The sequence below is a fragment of the Cibotium barometz genome, chromosome 63, assembly GCF_041138505.1.
Source record: "Cibotium barometz isolate CiBa-2024 chromosome 63, ASM4113850v1, whole genome shotgun sequence".
Lineage (NCBI taxonomy): Eukaryota > Viridiplantae > Streptophyta > Polypodiopsida > Cyatheales > Cibotiaceae > Cibotium > Cibotium barometz.
This window is the reverse complement of record NC_141108.1, coordinates 9,970,980-9,992,628: the sequence shown is the minus strand read 5'-3', so window position 1 is coordinate 9,992,628 and position 21,649 is coordinate 9,970,980. Positions and strand designations below refer to the sequence as shown.

Below are 21,649 nucleotides of genomic sequence, written 5' to 3'. Positions count from 1 at the left end.
TCAGAGCTGAAAATCAACAATCGAATTATGAAAAAAGGGGATGAGGAACCGTGTATGTGTGTGTCCATGCATGTGGGGCGTGTGTGTTGTGTGTAAAGACTAGGCACTCTAGACTATTTGGAAGGCTAGGAACCATATTATGTTTCGATAGCCTTCTCTAGATGCTTATGCTTTCTTTCGTGCCAATCTTCGCCAGTCCCTACATGACTGTCGACAGCTGGAGGCTGTTGATACCCGACAGTTTGAGGCCTTTTTCCACTGTTTCTAGTGTTCTTCATTTGATGACTCCTCTCTGAAGTACATCCTCCCCATGTGCATTGCTCCTTGGTAATAAACACTGCTTTTTTACTTAAAAGTGTGTTGTGTGTAAAGACATGCACCTGCACAATTCCGAAATCAAGTATGGCAGGAGCAATCTGAATCAGAGGTCCCTGTATGGAGCCTTCCACGTGAAAAACTAGCTGCGGACCTCCGATGATTTGACAAATAAGTTTTTCTTGTAGCCTACCTATGGTCCTTGCTTTCAAGTGCACTTGCAACTCTGTTGTACCCATGGGATTCACATTGCCACTCAAGGGAACAACCATAACATGAATTAAGTCCTTGGCTGGCATGCAAGGTACATCTGGAAGCTGCCAAGAAAAGCAGATGTTTACACAGCTGTTGTTCTTCAGCACAACAGAGGCTGTATGTAACTGTCCTTGCTCAATAACATCTGGCAAATGGAGTACCGGAGGTATGAGCTGGACTTGTAAAGGCTCTCCAACACCTGACAGCTTCAATCCCATTACCATCATAACACAGCCAGCATTGTCTGCCACCTCTTCAGATGACACCAGACTTGACCCTCCCTGACTGACTTCTGTTTCCACTAGATTCTCCATACCCATGTGAGTGTTTTTACCATCTTCTGGGTTGCACTCCTTGTCTTTGAGATTTTGCAATGTTTCTTTTAGCTGTTTCCACAGTATTGTCTGCAAAGGATAAACTCTCCTTGTATCAATGTAAAGGGAGGCCTGTTGGTTATAAAATAGTGGCTCTCTTGGAGTGAAAATAAAAGCGAAGGATGTATCTGACTCTGCGTCAAGTACACCAAAGCAAGGATTGGCACCAAAAGCAGCCGTGCATTGCTTGCAAGCAGCTTCTCTATCTGATTGAACCATAGAACCATTATCCTCTACCATCCAGAAATAACGCACAGGAACCGGCATATGATTCTTCACAGTCAATCTTTTGCAAGCATTTGTACTTGATATTGTTGCATGACCAAACCACAATTCTGCCTCTGCTTCAATGACCCTCAATTGTTGACCCTCAGTTTCTTGGACACTGATGTGGAAATCTATGCCACATCCTGTGAGTTGTGTGCTCCATTCAAGGCCACATTCTGTGGCAAGCTTCAAATTGAATGTAAACTTGCCAGCAGACTGAGGCAAGAAAAGAATGACAACATCCCCTGATTCATCCTTTCTCAGCTTAAAATGGCTAGGATACGCAATAAACTGATGTACTTTCAATATCTTATGTATGTTGCATATGTTGGTGGTTTCCTCATCTGAAGCAATGTTGTTATTTGAGATTAGCCTATAGCTGGCACCTGCTCCCCGGCTGCAAACTGAGAGAAGAAAAGCAAGATGATGGCCAACTAAGCAAGGTCCCAGATTGACTGTGGAGGGAAGCTCAACACAAGGAAAAGGGCTTCTTGCAGCCAAAACCAAAGTAATGGCACACATTTCGCATCTCACGGTAATGCTATCTTCCACTTTCACTCCTGATTTTGTCAAGAATGTGACTGAAAACTTGCATGATTCACCTGGTGCCAAAACTGCTCCTTGAAGGCAAAGCTCCGTGCCAGAAACATGAAAATAGGATGTGGTAGGTTGCAACACCCTGTGGCAAGAGTTTTCCTGTTAACACAAATGCTTTAGGATTCTGTGGAAATCTCTCCTTGGTCGACTAGCTGTAGAAAGAAAAAGAACCTGATCCTTTGGCTCCAAGTGCTAACATTCAGAACTCTAAGTCGAGCAGTGCAGATTGAGTCAATTTCTGTCACAATACATGGTTGTTAAGGGTCAATGCAGGGACACCTGAGACCATCTAAAAACAACATGATTCTCTCTCTCTCTCTCTCTCTCACACACACACACACATTACAGCACTGTTCTCCCAGCTCCTTCATGGACGTAAAAGCTTGCAGAAGATTCTTCAACCCTCCCAATCGCTTAAGAACGATGGTGAGTTAGAAACAGTTTACTTGAGCATAGTGCCCAGATTGGGGAGCTCCCCATACTGCTGCTCCCACCTCTTACCTGCCCTTCTCCTCCCTGCCTGCACACTTATGTGCCCACTCTTACCTGTCGACGTCATCCAGTCTGCCCCCCTCCTGCCCGTCGCCTCCTGCCCTAGTCCATCCTCCTTGCACACCTGTGTGTCCCCACCTTCTAGCCCTCATGCCCACCATTCAGCCCGTCCTAAAGAGAATGCTAGGGAGAGGGAGAGCTTGAGTTCCTTGAAAGCAAACACACACACACACACAAGAGAGAGATGGATAGCTGAATTCTCTTCTATCTTCTTCTCTTCTCTACAACCATATAACTAAAAAGATAAGAGTACATACTATAAGAGAAAGTACTCTCCTACAATAACATACAATGGTCAGTCCATAGTGTGAACTCCACTATATGAGCTGGCGCTATAACTATGCCATAACTCTAATACTCCAAAGTGGCTGTCACACAGCCTGTCATCCACTAGCAGCATATCAACCATAATCTCACCAACCATATCAGTGGCATAAGTGCGGAAGCTATCACCTAAGCAAGTCATCAATGTCCGCAACCCTAGTTGAGCTCGATATCTCAACACTCCTCCTCGAGCTCAACTCCACACACTGCACTCCATGTAAACTCCTAAACCTATGGAGCATTTCTGTAGACTATGCCCAATGCCTTTGTGAAGATATCAGCCACCTCATCCTCTGTGCTGACGTATACCAGATCTACATCACCTAGTAGAACCTTCTCCCTCACAAAGTGATAATGCACCTCAATGTGCTTTGTTCTGGCATGGTATACTAGGTTACTGGCCAATTGTATGCTACTCATGTTGCCACAATAAATAACAACTGCCCTATCCACAGGCTCACCCTTATCACCAAGTAGCTTCTGAAACCAAGCTACCATAGTAGCACCCCTGTACTCTGCCTCTGTAGCAACTGTTAGCTGTTTCTTACTATTGCAACACCAACTGTTAGCTGTTTCTTACTATTTCTTACTCACAGCACCACTCCCAAACGAAAACATAAAGCCACTGGTAGACCTCGTGTTTGCGACACAACCAGCCCAATTAGCATCTGTGTACCCATGTAGTTGTATCTTTGTACCAGCCTCATAGAAAAGTCCATAATCACGACTGTGGACTTTATGTACCTAAGAATCCGTCTAGCTACATCCAAGTGTGGCTTCCTAGGGGCCTGTATAAACTAACTCACAAGTCCAACACCATAGCGCACCTAGTAACGGTCATGTAGATCAAGCTACCCACTATGCGCCTATACGTATTGGGGTCCTCCAAAAACTCACCTGTATCTGTGGAAAGCTTTGTGTTCCCCTCCAATGACACTGAAATAGGCTTATAGCCTGTCATACCATACTTGGACAACATGTCCAAGCCATACTACCTTTGTAATAACAAAATGCCATGAGATGATCTCACCACCTCTATGTCCAAGAAATACCGTAACTCACCCAAATCCTTCATCTCAAACTTCTGCTTCAAAAGCCTTCTAACATCATGTATGTCAACATCACTATCACCAGTGATAATCAAGTCATCCACATAAATGACTAATAGCACGATCCCTCTATTTGCCTTTTTCACATAAAGTGAAAAATTTGCATTGGATATCTGAAATCCAATGGTAAAAAATACTCCCCAAATCTTATTTGACCATTCTCTAAGTGTCTGCTTAAAGCCATACAGGGCTTTATGTAACTTGCAGACAAAATCTAGATGTACATCATTCTCATAACCTGGTGGCTGCATCATATATACTTCTTCTTGCAAATCACCATGCAACAAGGCATTCTTTACATCCATCTAATGTTGCAGCCATAGCAATGACATCTCTCACAATTACCATTCTCGCAACCGGACTGAATGTCTCCTCATAATCAATGCCATAGGTCTGCACATAGCCCTTGGCAACCAATCTCACCTTATACATACTCACTGAATCATCTGCATTATGCTTGATCTTATACACCCACTTGCATCCAATTGCCTTCTTTTCCTTAGGTAAAGGCACTAACTCTCATGTTGCATTTGCATTCAATGCTGCCATCTCCTCATGCATGACATCTTCCCATTTTTTATTTCAAAGTGCCTACTCAAAACAAGTGGGCTCCAACTCTTATATTTCTTTAACCATGTGAGCATAATGATGGACTGTATATCCATTATATCTCAACCTATCAACAGGATACCTAACCCTCCTAGATCTCTGTACACTTGGATCACTGCCAAGTGTCGTCAAAATAGCCCTGGTTCTCCTTACACCAAGACTAACCACAGACAGAATGTCAAGCTCCTTATCAAGGCTCTGCTCACAGCCTCTAGAGTCACCATCTACATATGAGTGAGTGACCTGTTGATAGATCATGCACAAAAGATTGATCTACCTTTTCCTTCCCTTTGCGTGATACATGTGTACCTACATCTTTCCTCAACCTGCCTAACCATGGACTAATACTGGATCCACTACTAGAGGACTCTCCAAGTCCACTATCCACCTGTGATTTATTGCTCTATATGTGGTGCAACATCAATACTTTTTACATCTGCATCTTCTGTTGCCTTCACTGTTGGTGCATACTAGCTACTCATCTCATCAAAGACAACATCTCTACTTACTCACATAGAGTTATAACGTCTATAATCTTTCTGCTCCAAAGCATAACCAATGAAGATGCATTTCTCTACCTTTGGACCCAACTTTATTCTCACTTCGTTGAGAACATGCACATATGCAATACACCCAACATTTTTAAGTGAGACACATCTAGTTTTATACCTGTAAACATCTGTTCAGGGGTCATACCATGCACAGCTGCAATGGGGATTCTATTCATAATGTACACAGTAGTTGCTACTGCTTCTGCACAAAAATAATGTGGCATATTCTTTTCAGACATCAAGGCACGTGCCACTTTTACAATGTGCCGATTTTTTCTTTCTGCAATACCATTCTGTTGCGGAATGTACCTACATGTAAACTGTCTCTTGATTCCCTGCTTTCTCAAGAAATCACTGAACTCATTGGAGAAATACTCTCCCCACCATCTGATCTCAAGCATTTTATTTGTATGCCTTTTTCCTTCTCAACCAAGACTTTAAATCTTTGAAAGTGAGCAAACACCTCACTTTTCTCCTTCATGAAATAAACCCACTTTCCTAGTGTGATCATCAATGAATGTAACATAATACCTGTAACCTGCAATTGTTGCAGTCTTGGTCAGTCCCCATACATCTTAATGTATGGCATCTAATGGATTATGGCATTGACATGCTTTTCATGTGGGAAAATACGTTTGGCCTGCTTACCAAGCTGACATGTTTCACATACTTTATGCATACTATCAATCCTAAACTTTGACAAATCTACAACAATAATGACACATGTTGCATGCGCAAACATGGCTGCCTTTACCTCAGACATGTTCACATCCAAAGTAAACATCATGCCATTTCTGTTACCCTTTAAAACCAAGCGACACTGATTTTTGAAGTCTTTCACAAAACATCCTTGAGAATTAAGCCTCACATGCAGACCGTGCTCAACCATCTGTCTAACAGAAACCAAGTTCTTTGTAATATTTGGAACATGAAGGACATCTGCCAGGTACTTCATTTTGCCATCCTGCATAGCATAGTTGTTTCTCGTACCGGTACAAACCCATTCGTACCGTATAGTTCGTACGATACGATACTGTACGATATCGTACGGTACGAGTTCCCCCCCCCCCTCCAAAAAAAAATTTTTTGGAAAAACAAAAAATTCAAATGCTTTTAAAAAATATAGAAACCCTGCTTAACAAAGATCCCAAATGCCCGCAATACTTCACAACTTTCGTGTTCACTCAGTATTCCATATGGGGTTGTTGAGAGACCTAAAAAATCTAGCAAGGTAGACTGGTAGTGTACACTTGATTGTTGGTAGGATGAGAGAATCTTGCTACATCACTTGGACATCCCTAGTATAGGTAGGCTAGACAGTTAGATTCTCAAGTTATGTACGAGAGAGAAGATTTGGACATGGCCATTTTGATCTAGAGAGGAGTCCCTAAACCTATCACCCTAGATGCACTGCTCGTATTTGTGCAAGGACGGTCCCTTAGTCATAAACGCTATACTAGAAGACCTTTGGTATTGCATTACCCATCCAGGTTCTTTTTTGGAGACAATTGGGAGATCCAACTGGAGAGACACATATCCATGTTCTGGTTCCTCAAGCACTGTAGACTCCTCCCCTCCCAACCTTCTCTCACATTCAAGCTTGAAGCTCCATAGGTTGTAAGTGTAAATTTAAAAAAAAACGTATTTTATCGTACGGTATCTGAAAATTTCATATCGTACCAAAAATTCCCGTATGGTATCGTATTTTTGTACCGTGACAACTATGCTGCATAGACAATGGTACTTTACACCAACATGCATAATGGGATGTGCAGTATCATCACCTGTTTCTACATAGCTTGGTTTTTTCATTTTCTCCATGTCTCTAAACCATTCACCATGGCCATGTGGTTAGAGAGACCAAAATCCACATACCATATATCTTTAGATCCTGACACATCTCCTGTTGTGGAACTAAGCATGCGTTGCATCACAAACAGCTACTCACTTCTATCATGACCACCCTGTTTACTAGATGATACATAGTTGTCTTGCTGCAACTTTCACTTTTAACATCTGCCAGGTACTTCATTTTGCCATCCTGCATAGACAATGGTACTTTACTAACATGCGTAATGGGATGTGCAATATCATCACCTGTTTCTACATAGCTTGGTTTTTTTATTTTCTGCATGTCTCTAAACCATTCACCGTGACTGGTCATGTGGTTAGAGGGACCAGAATCCACATACCATATATCTTTAGATCCTAACACATCTGCTGTTGTGGAACTAAGCATGCGCTACATCACAAACAGCTGCTCACTTCTATCATGACCACCCTGTTTACTAAATGATGCATAGTTGCCTTGCTGCAACTTTCACTTTTAATGTCATTCTGCTTTTTAAAGCAGTCGTTTGCCATGTGCCCTGGTTTGCCATAATAATAGCACTCTATGATATTCGCACTCTAATTTCTTTGCCAACCACCTCGTCCCCTCTGGCTCCCCCTGTCTCTAGACTACCCTCTTCTGCCTGTGTATGATTGTTGCTACTACTACTGTGAATCATTGGACTGTTGTTGTCCATAATTCCGGTTTCCATGTGAGCCACTACCTTGGCCTCGACCACGATCTCTACCTCTGTCTCTACCTAAATTGGAGTAGAAGGCCTATTCTGAAGTGTTCTTGCGAGACTTTTCTTCTATGATCACCATAAACACTAGGTTCCGAAAGTTGGGAACGTTCTCCCTGACTGCAATCAAGGTCTTAAATGGCTTGTACTCTTTGCCAAGCCCATTTAGATAGACGCTCAATCATCATTTTCCACTGATACATTAATATACCCAAGGGATTCAACAATGCCCTTGATCTTTAAAGCATACTCATTGATAGGCATGCTTTTCTTCTCCATAGTATGCAGCTCTTATTTTAGCTGCAATTTCCTTACCTTTGTGTTGGTCTAAAACATCTACCCTAGGCTCTGCCATGCAACTACTAGAGTGTTGACATCCTATATGTGTCCTATCCTTATATCTATGACACTGATTGAAAGCCAATACATGACTTTCCTTGCACCCTAGTTTCAATCCTTGAATGCCTTTATATCTGCTGGAGTGGTATCATAGTGGTACGAAGGTATGAAACGAGACGAAGGTACGAAAAAACAATACCAGTACAGGACTTTTTATTTCGGAAAAAAAAGTTCGATAGAGGTATTAAAAAACACTTGAAAAATAGATATTCGTACACATTTAGAGATGCAAAGTCGGGAGAAGGTGGCAAGGTAGAAAGCCCCCATTTCCCAAACGAGCATAAAAAATAGTAAAATAAAACAAGCCAAAAAAAAACGCGCATAAAAAAAGTCAAAAATAGCCATTTAATAAAAAACAATTTCGCATTAGTTTCACTTGCATAGTTTCGTACCGTACTATATTTTATGTACCTCAAGAGTAGGACGAGTTTTGCAAACAACTATGAGTAGCATTCTCTTCAGACAACTCTGCAAGCTCCTCATTGTCTCCTTCAACACTCCCAAAATCCTTCACCCATCAGGAAATTGCTCATTCTAAACTTCTAAGCATGGAAGTTGTTCTTGTCTAGCTTCTCACTAACAATCTGATTGAATTCGTCAAACATGTTTGCCTGCAACAACCAAAAACCTACAAACAGATAATTTTTGTAGGCAACCTTTAACACAGCAGTATCTTCTGTGACTGCTGTAGCGGTACTTCAACACAACCTATATGTCACCAGATGTGACCAGAGTACATATACATACACCCAATATCAACAATACATGTGCAAACACTGTCTGCACCCCCAAAATGCATTGCTATACTGCAATAACTAGATTTCGACCAGAGACAGTTCTCAACTAAAACTTTCCAAAACTACCAAAAACACCTTGCAATGATCGAGCAAAGACCGAAACGTGCTTGAAACGCGATTCTGGCTGCATAATGTCACTACAAAGTACTACGCACCTTACAGACACCTCCAAGCCTGCGGAAATGTGTAGCTCCCAGAGCTACCCAGGGAGTTGTACCTAAACAAGAAGAGGAAGAGATGATGATGCTCTTCCCCATGTATTGCTTCCTTGCTTGCTTTGTTCTTGTCTCTTTCTTGTATCCTTAGCTCTCACACGAACTGGAGCTTTGATACCATAAAGAGAATGCAGGAGAGAGGGAGAGCTTGAGTTTCTTGCAAGCAAACACACACACACAAGTGAGAACAAGACACAAGAGAGAGATAGATGGCTGAATTTTCTTCTATCTTCTTCTCTTCTCTACAACCATATAACTAAAAAGATAAGAGTATATACTATAAGGGAAAGTACTCTCCTACAATAACATATAATGGTTGGTCCATAGTGTGAACTTGACTATCTGAGCTGGTACTATAACTATGCCATAACTCTAGTACTCCAAAGTGGCTACCCCACAACCTATCATCCCCACTGGCAACATATCGACCATAATCTCACCAACCATGCCAGTGGCACAAGTGCGGAAGCTATCACCCAGGCAGGTCATCAATGTCCGCAGCACTAGTTGAGCTTGATATATCAACAGGTCTCCCTCCTCTCTAACTACCCACCATCCAGCCTACCCCCTTCCTCTCTACCGTCCGCCATCCTCTCCCCTCTACTATGCATCCAGCCCATTCTCTTGCTTCTCTCCCTTCTTTTCTTGCGTCAGCATATGGAAAATTCTTATTGTGAAGTCAACCATTCCATTGTGATTGGCATTATGGCCTCTGCCAAAGTCAATCCCTCTACATCCCATCGGCCAAGTGAACTATCAACTTCTCACAAGACAAGCTCTAGGCCTCCAACATGATATTGAACAGGAAAGCAAACCCTTACCGGCCGGATTTATGGTTCTCATCGTGCCCGCTCTCAATTACGGGATTGGCTTCCAGCAGCTATCCCCATTGGGCTGACCGAGCATTTCCAAGCTACTCATCTACTTAGTAGATGCCTCTTGAAACCGGCCTTTAGTAGAGACTAAAGTGCAGTAGACTAGCAGTCACCCAAACACAGCTGTAAATCAGCAAATAGGAGAGACAAAAGGGAGCTAGAGTGCTCCTACACAAAAACAACGACACCTGTTGGCCCCAAAGCTTGGCGCCCCTTTGAGTATTTCTTTATTCACATTCATGGAAGAGTTTAACTGAATACATCATGGCCATTCATGGCTTATACATATGCATGTCCAATCTTCTAGTCCTCTTGTCCTCTTAGCATAGAGGTTTCACACAGCCCTGTGCCCAAAACACCACACTTTTATTCACCTCTAATCTGCAAAGATAGTACATCCACGAGGCCCTCATGATGCATCCAATTGGACCATGCACATAGCCAAAAACACAGCCATACATCAGCCCGTAATCTCTTCCAAATACATGCCAAGTTTACTCATGTTTCTGCCCTCCTCTCACAAGGGACCAAGAGTAGCACTCCTGAACAGCCCACAAGCCGGAGAAAGAAGAGCTTTAACCTGTGTGCGTCTGACACCGCCCACAAGCCTGTAAAAGAAAGAGAGAGAGAGAATAGCAGTCGGTTGTCTCTGTCCAACAACACTCCTCTTCCTTGTTTCTCTTGCAACCTGTCACCCTCCACGAGAGAGAGCGAAAGAGACAGAAAGAGACAGAAAGAAAGTGCAGTCTATCCCTGCGCTTCTTTGCACCTCAACCCACGTGTAGTCCAAACCTGTGTTTCTCTATAGCCCAGCCAGTCGCCAGGAGGGAGAGAGGGAGTAAAAGGGCCTGCACCTATAGCTGCAGCCGGCCGGTTGCAAAGACGTGAGGGGCCTGTTGTTCAGCCCCTGTGCATTGCTTGCAAAACTTAGGGAATAAGCGCTCTTTACCCTCATCTTCTTTAGCCTGGCTTTCTCAAAACGCAAAAGAACCCAATCACCCACTGCAGACTCTAATGCTCGCCTGTGACAGTCTATTGCCTTCTGTTGCTTTCGTTGAGTTCTTTGGACTGCCAACTTAACTCTCCTGTAAGCTTCATCCATGTTGTCTACATACTGGTCAGCCTGAAAGATCTTATCCTTTGTGTGCAAAATGGGTGGTACCTTCTTCCCTCCTTCCACAATCTTAAAAGGCGCCTTGCCTGTCGAGGTATGGACGGTGTTGTTATGAGCAAAATCCACCAAAGGAAGATACTTTTCCCATTGTTGCTTGTGCTCTGACACATAGCACTTGAGAAGATCTCACAATGTGGAATTAGCCTCTTCCAACTGCCCATCTGTCTGTGGATGAAATGATGATGAAAACTTGAGAGTTGTACCCATGTTGTCAAACAACCCTCTGCAAAATAAACTCGTCATCCGTGGATCACGGTCACTAATGATAGACGAAGGCATGCCATGATACTTGAAGATGTTCGCCATGAACAACTTCACCGTGTGATCAACTTTGATCTTCTTATGCACGGGAATGAAATGAGCCTGCTTACTGAACCTACATATGATAGTCCAAATGCCATCATTCCCCATTTGTGTCCTCGGAAGATCAAATATAAAATCCATGGCAATGCTCTCCCATAGTCTATCTGGAATAGGTAGAGGCTGAAGTAACCCTGGTGTCTTTTGACGGTCAAACTTCACCTTCTGACATACGATGCATGCCCTAACAAAAGCATCGACATCTCTTCTCAAGGTCGGCCAATAAAAGAAAGCCTCAACTGCCTTTACCGTGGAACATAGACAAAAAGTTCGCCCATCTCATATGCTTCTCAGAAAGCTTAGTCTGAGTGAGGAAATAACGCAAGGTCTGATGATCTGTATGCACAGTGAAATCAGCCACAAGCAAGTAGTGTTTTCATGTAGAAAGAGCATGAATTACAACCAACATCTCTTTCTGATAGACTTGTAAATGCTTCTCAGCATTCTGCAATATACGACTCTCATAGGATATCACATGTCCGTCTTGCATGAGAACTGCCCCAATGATGTTCCCAAATGCATCACACTGGACAACAAAAGCCTTTCGGAGATCCGGCAGTACCAATACGGGATCCGAAGTAAGCTTTTCTTTAAGCTTCTTAAAGGCTGCAATTTCTTGATCAGCCCATCGAAACGCAGTTTCCTTCTTTGTCAAAGCATGAAGGGACGAAGCAATCTCAACAAAATACCGTATATACCGCCTGTAATAGAAACACAATCCCAAAAAGCTGCATACATTACGGTCCTCAAATCTGGCCAATTAAGAATTGCTTCTACTTTCGAAGGATCCATACGGACTCCATCTTTAGACACGATGTGCCCCAAGAAGAGTATTTCTTCCAAGAAGAATTCACTCTTCTTGCCATTTATGACCAACCTATGCTTCCGGAGTTCCTCAAACACTATGGCCAAATGTTCTCTATGCTCCTCCTCTAAGCGTGAATGCACAATCATATCATCAAAGAATGTGCCCACAAACGCTCGATGTGGCTGGAAAATCTTGTCCATCATCCTGTTAAAGGTGGCGGGAGCATTTGGCAAGCCAAAGGGCATGACCAAGAACTCATATAGCCCAAAGATGGTCTGAAATGCTATCTTATGCACATCCTCGGGTCTAATGCAGACCTGATGATATCCGCTTTTCAAGTCTATCCGACTAAAGACTGTGGAGTCCTATAAGCGGTCCAAAATGTCATCGATCCTCGAAATAGGAAATCGATTCTTGATGGTGTTCTTGTTTAGCGCCCTTGCACATGTGCAAAGAACCATCTTTCTTTTGTACCAAGAGCACACGTAAGCAAAAGGGTGATGAGCTTCGCTGGATCAACTCTTTTTCAACAACTCTTGTACCTGGCTCATGATTTCTTCTTGTCGAGCTGCACTACCACGGTACGGCGGTTTATTTGGTGGGGTACTTCCCAGAATAAGATCAATAGCATGATCTTCTGGCCTTTCCGGAGGAAGCTTTCTTGGCAATGACTCGGAAAAGCAATCTTGGTACTCACGTAGAAAATCGGTCTTGTCTTTATCTAAAATAGACAAATTAGATTGAGATTCATCATCTTTTGCATCCTTAACAAAAACCAAGTACGCGGAAAGATACTTTTCATTACTGATGAAATGGCTAAAGCCGATACAATAGGAACAGATTCCCCTTTAAGCTTTACATCCAAAATGTCCTCTTTCTCTCTATGAGTCAAAGTAATCTTCCTGTTGTACGTATCCACCACTACATGTACCCTATGGCACCATGGCATACCCAAGAAAACATCACACCCATCAAGTGGCATAATATAAAACTCCTCACTGACCACATAACCCTGCACATTGTCACATGCACTCTGCACTCAGTGCATGGTGACAAGATGGCTCATCATCAGAAGTGCAACAGTTGTACAGTATTAGAACCCAGTAGGATGATATTTGTCGTACGCCGTAACCCCATTGTACAACCACAGTCCAGGATAAGTCAGGCACGAGCTACGTAGGTCATTCCTCAGCCTTAGCAGGTCAGTCAGTCGGTCAAGTCCCTTAACCCACTTAGTGAGAATCATTCATGCATGTAGAGTCAGTAGAAGCCTTAGGGTTTGCATCAGAAAGCACTCTGCATCCTGCATAATATGCATTCATATGCCTGTGCATCATTTAGAACATCCCAGAAGCCTTAGGGAATTTACTAGGATTTATCTGGTATTTTTTTCATATTTTATAGTATTTATTTAGCATTTATTGTCATTTATAAATATAAACTTTATTAAATGACCAGCCAACTTGACCAACCTCCAGTTAGTATAAATAGGCTTGCATAGGGCTTAGTTTATCATTCAGTCTTCAGTGTGCTAAGAGCTTCCCTCCTCAGCCCTAGGAGTTCCTTTGCCTTCAGCACTAGACTAGTCTCATCAAGTCCTTGGAGTGCTTGAGGTTGCTTCAGCCAGCCCTGGTCCTCCAACGCCTGCAGTTCAGCAGTCCCTACAGCCATAGGCGCCTGCATTCAGCATCAGATCAGCCCCTGATTCAGCATACAGTCCTGCGTTTTCTGCATGTGAACCAGCCGCCTACAGTCAGCCTGCGTTTACAGATCTGCAGCCTTACACATCTGCGTTTCTGTCCAGCAGCAGCCTTACACATCTGCGTTTCTATCCAGTAGCAGCACAGCCCTGCGTTTCAGTCCTACAGCCTGCGTTTTCAGTCTTGCATCAGTTCTACAGCAGTACCCCGCCTTCGGTGCATCATCCATACATGCAACAGTCATCTGGTGAAGGTAACACAGCATTCTAACATAGCTTAGAACAATCCACCATCTCCTTTTCTCAGCCTCAGGTGTGCAGCCCTTCCTCATGCCCTTGGGAAGAGTGCATAGGCTCGAGATCAGGTCATCGAGGTGTTTCTACAGCCGTGTACAGTTCAGCCAATCTCCGATCCTTCGAGATCTTGCATTTGGCTTATCTACACTCCACAGTCATTCTCTCTAAAGAAATAAAGCAAATACTATCTTGTTATCGGGATAGGGGGCCCTTCAGTGGGTAATTCGGGACCCAGTCTGGTGTACAGTTCTCATATCTCCCTCTCATATCTCTTTTAAAGTTTGAAGTATTAAAGTGGATTGCTAAACTCACGAAACTCAGGATACAGAAGACGGTGTGAGCATTTGTGTGACACGATCTTCCAACACAAAGACTTCCACTGCATATCACACACATGAAGCCTCAGCTTCCCAATGATAGGGGTAACAGGTTCTGCATACCCAAGACAAGCCATATTAGCCTCATAAATAGGCCCCCTCTCCTCTGCACAGATCCCCAATCTACCAACCAAATCTGGTGAGATAAAGTTGGCTCTAGCACCTGTGTCAAAGAAGATCAAAGCATTCTGATCTCTGACCTTGCCCCATGCCCTGTACAACTCTGTCTCCTAGATGTTCCCCAACAAGATCAGAAACTAACCCTGCAGAAGGCTTTGCTTTCTTAGTCTTGGGCTCCCCTTTAGTGTCAGAGTCCTTGTTGGACTTACGCTTGGGACAATTGAGAGACATGTATCCCTCTTCGGTACAGAAAAAGCATTTCTTGGCATCCAACAAAACCTGCTTCTCCTCAAGAGTTCTCTTAGGCAATGGTAACATCTTACGCCGCTTCTCAGCAACCACTGTTGCATCCCGAGATGCATGCCCTAACTTTTCAGTTTTCTTGCCAGTGCTTTTGCTGCCCTTAAATCCAGTTGAAACCCCAGTGAATAATGCATTTGCCATCATAGCATTCTCTATCATCTGCGACATATTTGTTACTTGGGTCTTAGTGCAATAGTCACACACTTCCTTGGGCAATCCACAACAATACTTCTCAGCCTGCTCAGACAGCGGCACTGCACGATAACAAGAAACTGGGAGTAAAGCTTCCCAAAACTTATTGTTATAATCCTCAAGATTTTCACATTTCGATGCATCAAACTTATGCCACGCTGTCATTACATCCACCTCAAATGTAGATGTGAGCCACACGGAAAAGAACACCTGTTTAAAATGTACCCAAGTAGTTGGTGCTATGCCCTGTAAAAGAAGAGTGGACCACCACTGCAATGCATTACCCTTGAGAAAAGTCGCGGCTTTTCTCACTTTCAAGGACTCCATGTAATTTCCACCAGAGAAAGCAGCATCAAACTGCTATAAAAAGGTAAGAGCCTTGAGCCTGTCTTTGGCTCCACTGAATGTGTCAAATTTCACTGCAGCTCCCCCTTCCTTATAATCCTTCGCCTTACCCATAGGCATTAGATTATCGTAAGGAAGTGGCTTCACAAGATTGCTACCCCCTGCATTCATGCCCATACTAGGGTCAACATTGCTAGTTCCCACACCTTGCATACCATGCAATCCTGCTGATCCTCCCATGTTTCCAAACATGCCACTATGCATACTGGGCTGCATGCCCCCATACATGTTTCCTTGCATTCTGGGCTGCATGCCCCCATACATTTTCCCTTGGGGCTGCATACCACCATACATGCTGCCTTGCATACCAACCTGAAAACTAGCTTCAAAATTCCCTTGCATTACCATACCTCCTTGAGGATAACTCCTAGTCATGGATTGGAACATGCAACCACCGCCAAAATAGCCTGGATGTAAAGACTGTTGTGGAATAGGTGGCTACCCAAAAAAGGAACTCTGTGGGTTTGCACCATATGTGTTCTGCATGTTGGAAAACTGTCCAAAAGCAGGATCCTGTGGGAAGGCACCACTGTCGCCCTGAGGTGGGTTCCTAGAACGCACCTTCTTTTTCTTCTTCTTAGGCCTTCTTTTTCTTCTTCTTAGGCTCAAAAGGGACCCTCATAAATTCAAAAAACTTCTCACTTTGCGTGACCTACATGAGCACATCCACTGCCCCTCCCAATCGCGCTTTGAATTGGGCATCATCTTCCTCTTTACTTGGCATATCTTCTGGCTGCATTACATTCTCATAACGTGCATCTGCTGCAGCCTATTCTCTTGCAAGTACATCCTCAGAATCAATCCTCTCAGAAGTGGTCTACTGCTCTTCCTCCTCATCATAGTCATAGTCATCCTCATAGTCAGACATCTTGCTGAAATTTTCAGCGACGACTTTCCTCGAGACAATCGAGGGTCACCGTGAAACGCGTTTCACTTTGCTTGAAACGCGAAACGCTTGCGAAACGTTTCATCTGTGCTGTGAAACGTTCAACGTTTCATTACGTATAGCATAGAAAAAAAATTGGAAAAAATTAACGTTTCGCATCTTTCTTGAGGGCGCCGCCTGACCGTACATTTGCAACTTTGCTTGTCTTCTCTCCTCGGCGTCTGCACCAGCTGCCAACAAGATACCGTAGCCCTCTCTCTCTCTCTTCGAGTCTCTCCCCCCCTCTCTCTCTCTCTCTTCGACAGTGCTCTCTCTCTCTCTCTCTCTCTCTCTCTCTCTCTCTCTCCTATTCGACACAGTCTCTCTCTCTCTCATAGGTTGAGTTCGGCCTCTAGTAGACGTTAATACAGCTTTCTTTCTCTCTCTCTCTCTCTCTCTCTCTCTCTCTCTCTCTCTCTCTCATGATTCTTTTTTTTTTTCAAAAATTGAAATTTTTATAAAAAAAAGACTTCTCCCTCTACCCTTTTCCTATTGGGCAAAAATTGAAATCCTATACCCATTTCTAAAATTTCGGATATGGGCAATCAATTCAATTCCCATTTCTGAAATTTCTCAGAGAAATTTCAGAAATGGGAATTGAATTGATTGCCCATTTCTGAAGTTTCAGAAATTTCAAAAATGGGAATTCAATTCGATGCCCCAATTTGGGGGAGATTTTCCCAAATTTGGGAAATTTTAATTTTCGCGAACCCCCAAATTTGGGCATCGAATTGAATGCCCAAATTTCTGAAATTTCTGAAATGGGCATTCAATTCATGCCTAAATTTGGGGGGTTTTCTCATTTTTATCAATTTCTCCAAGAACCCCCAAATTTGGGCATCGAATTGCATGCCCATTTCTGAAATTTCAGAAATGGGCATTTCAATTCAATGACCAAATCTAGGGGTTTTGTCCAATTTGGGACAAAACCCTCTAATTGGTTGCCCAATTTGAGCAATCTCAATTTGGACCCCCAAATTGATGCCTAAATTTTAGGCAAAATCCTGAAATTTCAGATTTTATGTATATAAGCATTTCGGTCCATCGTTTCACTGGCCACCTCCCGGTGTTGAAACGTTTCGCAGTGACCTTGAGACAACCACGAGCTCACCCCCTTGGGAAAGTTGGTGATGTCCCGGCAACGGAACCTTGAAACCGGCCTTTAGTAGAGACTAAAGTGCGGTAGACTGACAGTCACCCAAGCACAGCTGTAAATCAGCAAATAGGACAGATAAAAGGGAGCTAGAGTGCTCCTACACGAAAACAACGACACCTGTTGGCCCCAAAGCTTGGCGCCCCTTTCGGTATTTCTTTATTCACATTCATGGAAGAGTTTAACTGAATACATCATGGCCATTCATGGCTTATACATATGCATGTCCAATCTGCCAGTCCTCTTGTCCTCTTAGCATAGAGGTTTCACACAGCCCTGTGCCCAAAACGCCACACTGTTATTCACCCGTAATCTCTTCCAAAAACATGCTAAGTTTACTCCTGTTTCTGCCCTCTTAGGCTGCAAATCTCCTCTCACAAGGGACCAAGAGTAGCACTCCTGAACAGCCCACGAGCCAGAGAAAGAACAGCTTTAACGTGTGTGCGTCTGACACCACCCAAAAGCCTGTAAAAAGAAAGAGAGAGAATAGCAGTCGGCTGTCTCTGTCCAACAACACTCCTCTTCCCTATTCCTCCTGCAACCTGTCACCCTCCACGAGAGAGAGAGAAAGAGAGAGAGAGAGAGAGAGAGAAAGAGAGTGCAGTCTATCCCTGCGCTTCTCTGCACCTCAGCCCATGTGTAGTCCAAACCTGTGTTTCTCTGCAGCCCAGCCAGTCGCCAGGAGGGGGAGAGAGGGAGTAAAAGGGCCTGCACGTGTAGCTGCAGCCGGCCGGTTGCAAAGAGGTGAGGGGCCTGCTGTTCAGCCCCTGTGCACCGCCTGTAAAACTGCCCAACGAGCCTGCTGTTCACCCGGAGAGAGCCACCTGCCAACTGCCCACCAGCCTACTGTCAACCCTGCCCCTCTGTCCAGCCCATGGGCAGTCCAGCCCACTTTCCCTGCAATCCAATTGTCACCAGAGAGAGAGAAAGAGTAAAAGCACCTGCGCGTATCTCTTCAGCCGGCTCCTCCTCTAGAGAAAAAGCACACGTAGCTGCAGCCCGACCCTCCAAAAAGAGAGTCCTCCAAAAATAACGTGCCCCCCCCCCTCCAAAAGGCCACGACTCTCAAAAAAAAGTTCTTTTAATTTTGAAGGTTTTTAAAAAACTTTGTTCCCTCTTATGGTTTCAATAAAACCTTCGTCCCCTCCACACATGGGGTTGTTTTAATAAAACCCTTCACCAACCACCATGCCCACACATACACTACACCAATTCACAGGGTCATGACATCTCTTCCAAAAAGAGTTTTATTCTTCGAAAGCCACATCATAGACAAAAGCCTGCAGCCCTCTTTCCTGTGATAGAGGCTTCTTCCAAAAGTAGACTTTTATTCTTTGATCACAGGCACAAGCCTGCAGACCTCTTCCCCATGGTAACAAGAAATCTTCCTCTTTAAATATCGTACAGATTTTGATCCTATGGCTGAGGATCAGAGACTCACCCCCATCTCACTCAGGTTTCCAGGCCTCCCGCGATTTATTGCAAGTTGCTGAGGTCCATAGGTGCTGCTTTTGGTCAAGTTTATGGAGGTCCCTGTCCTCCCAAGACTACCCTCATCTGCCTCAGCAGCAGTCCCTGCCAACATTGATGAGGGCGCCCGGAGTTTTTATCCTGGTCTCTGATGCAGATGACCACACCATGTTGCAGAGACCAGATCATTCAGATTTCAAACAGAGAATGGAGATTTCCGGGAAACTAGACTAGTGCTGATTCTGTCAACAACAGGGCCCCATTTCTAGGGACTACCATAGAAACAGGAGGCGCATAAGGAGACAGGGTAGATGTACTCAGTAGATGTCATCATCTTCCACCCCATCCCCGGCTGCTCCAGCACCCCAGCAGCCAGGCCAACATTTGGTTAGGGATGCAGGCATCTGGAACCCCACCTCCTGCCCCAAACGTGGAGCATCTTAAACCTTATGCCTCTGTCGCGACCCTGATGATGCAAACTCCTCGCAGGTGGGCCCTGACCCAGACATGAAGCATCCTAACCCTATGCCTCTCTCGTCGACCCTCATAATGCAAACTTCTCAAAGGTGGTGCCTGCACCAGACATGGGGCATCCTAACCCTTATGCCTCTCTCATCAACCCTGATGATGCAAACTTCTCAAAGGTGGGGCCTGCCCCAGACATGGAGCATCCTAACCCTTCTGCCTCACTCGTCTCTTGATGCAGACTCCTCGCAGATGGGGTGTAGCTCACAAAATATTCCCTCCTCTGCTATGAGAGGATTTCTCCCACGAATGGGAGGGAGAGTTCACCCATGCTCTGAGTCTCTGACACAGGACTTTTTCTCCTGAGGACTTTCCTATGCTCGCCTCCCCACAGGTAGTTACTTATGGGAGGCATTCCACCTCCTTGAGACGTGTGATGCATTAGCATCGACCACCCTGAAGGGGTAGTGCACCCTGTGAAGAGAGAGCCGCACGGGAGAGATTTATACTCTCGAGTCTCTATACATGGCATGGACTGTTGGATTGAGGACGACATTCACAGGAAGCCCTCTCCTCCCTCCTCTCTATGGCCACCTAGACCGCTTCTATGTTGATGATTGGGTTCTCCGGGGAGGATGTATATGCATTGTAGTAGCTAGGACTACAAAGTCTGACCACTGCCCAATGGTTTTTGAGTATCAGAGATATTGGGCAACATCGTTCTATGCCCCATGTGCACATACCTTCTACTCAGATGACGAGCTTTCTTGCCAGTTGGCTAGCATCTGAAGGTCCCATGACTTCTCTGATCACCAACAAGGTGTTGCATATGCATTGAAAATGTTCAAAGAAAAATCCTTCTGTTAGTTAGGAGAAAATACGCCTTGCGTCGTAATACAAATCTATCGCTCCCTCCATGGCTGCTCACGAATGGAGGCTACATCATATGGATGGGGGGGAAGAGCCAAACCAGTGACCTGTAATGCCAGGTGACCATGCCCTCCTCTCTGGAATGGAAGGGTCCGGTGCTCCAGGTGTGGTGGAAAGCCACCCACCATCTCTACATGCACTGTAAGTGGGCACTCCAGGTGCCCCCAAAGGGTGTGGATGAGATCTAGCCAAAAAGCGCAAACAATCTCCATTTGGGGAGTAGGCTCACCACCAATGATCTCACCGCAACGTTGGCACGCCAGATATGCCAAGTGACCAAACTCCAAATGAGCTCCAGTACTAGCATGTGCCAGTCTCGGGGGCCCAATTTTGCACAGGGCTGTTGGCCACTGATGCTACTCAAATCTGGCAGTGCGAGGATACCTATTCCGGAAGGGAAATGGACACAGATAGCCATGAATTTCATTTCCGATCACCAAGAGGGGATGGAATAGCATTTATGTTGTGGTTGATCGGTTAACAAAGGCAGCCCACTTCATACCTTCCAAGATCGCATATTTGGCTTCTCAAGTGGCACATCAATTCATGGAGAATGTGATTCGTTTGCATAGGGTGCCTCAATAAGTAATGAGTGACAGTGATGTTAAATTTTTGAGTGGATTTTGGTCCACACTATTTGAGAGCATGGGAACAAAGTTGGCACCTAGTACGGCTTATCATCCACAAATCGATGGTCAAGCCAAGAGGGTGAACAAGTGGCTAGAGACCTATTTGAGGCACTATTGCTATGATATGTAGCATGCTTGGGACAATTGGTTGCATTTGGTAGCACACATCATTCTAGCATTGGGATGTCTCCCTTTGAAGCCATGTATGGTTAGAAGGTGAATTTGCCAATGGTGATTTGCAAGCAAGATGGGGTGAACCCAAATGCAAGGGAATAAATGAAAAGAATGCAAGCATTGCTTCAACAATGTAAGGATCACATTAGGGTGTCTCAAGAGAGGATGAAGCACTATGCCAATGCTCATAGAAGTGCTTTGGAGTTCAAAGAAGGAGACTTGGTATTCTTGAGGACTCCAAGGTGTAGATATGGATCCCTTAAAGGTGCTATAAATGCAAAGCTTGCTCATTGATATTATGGACCATACACTGTGTTTAGAAGGATTGGTGAAGTAGCGTATCAATTGCTATTTCC

General features: G+C 44.3%; 1 protein-coding gene across 15 annotated transcripts in view; it reads right to left on the bottom strand.

The window, feature by feature from the left end:
• The window catches only part of LOC147603659 (uncharacterized), a 77,653-nt gene that overhangs the window by 33,357 nt on the left and 22,647 nt on the right, over positions 1 to 21,649 (bottom strand). For all 15 annotated transcript variants that reach the window (XR_015265522.1, XR_015265517.1, XR_015265516.1 and 12 more), the window contains exons 5-6: positions 1,980 to 2,046; positions 381 to 1,890 (exon numbers count right to left, since the gene is read on the bottom strand). Coding sequence is in view for 7 of the 15 variants with exons in the window: in XM_086795973.1 (XP_086652099.1) it covers positions 381 to 1,890; positions 1,980 to 2,046 (1,577 nt within the window). In the remaining 8 variants the exon portion in view is untranslated. The remainder of the gene's footprint in view (positions 1 to 380; positions 1,891 to 1,979; positions 2,047 to 21,649) is intronic.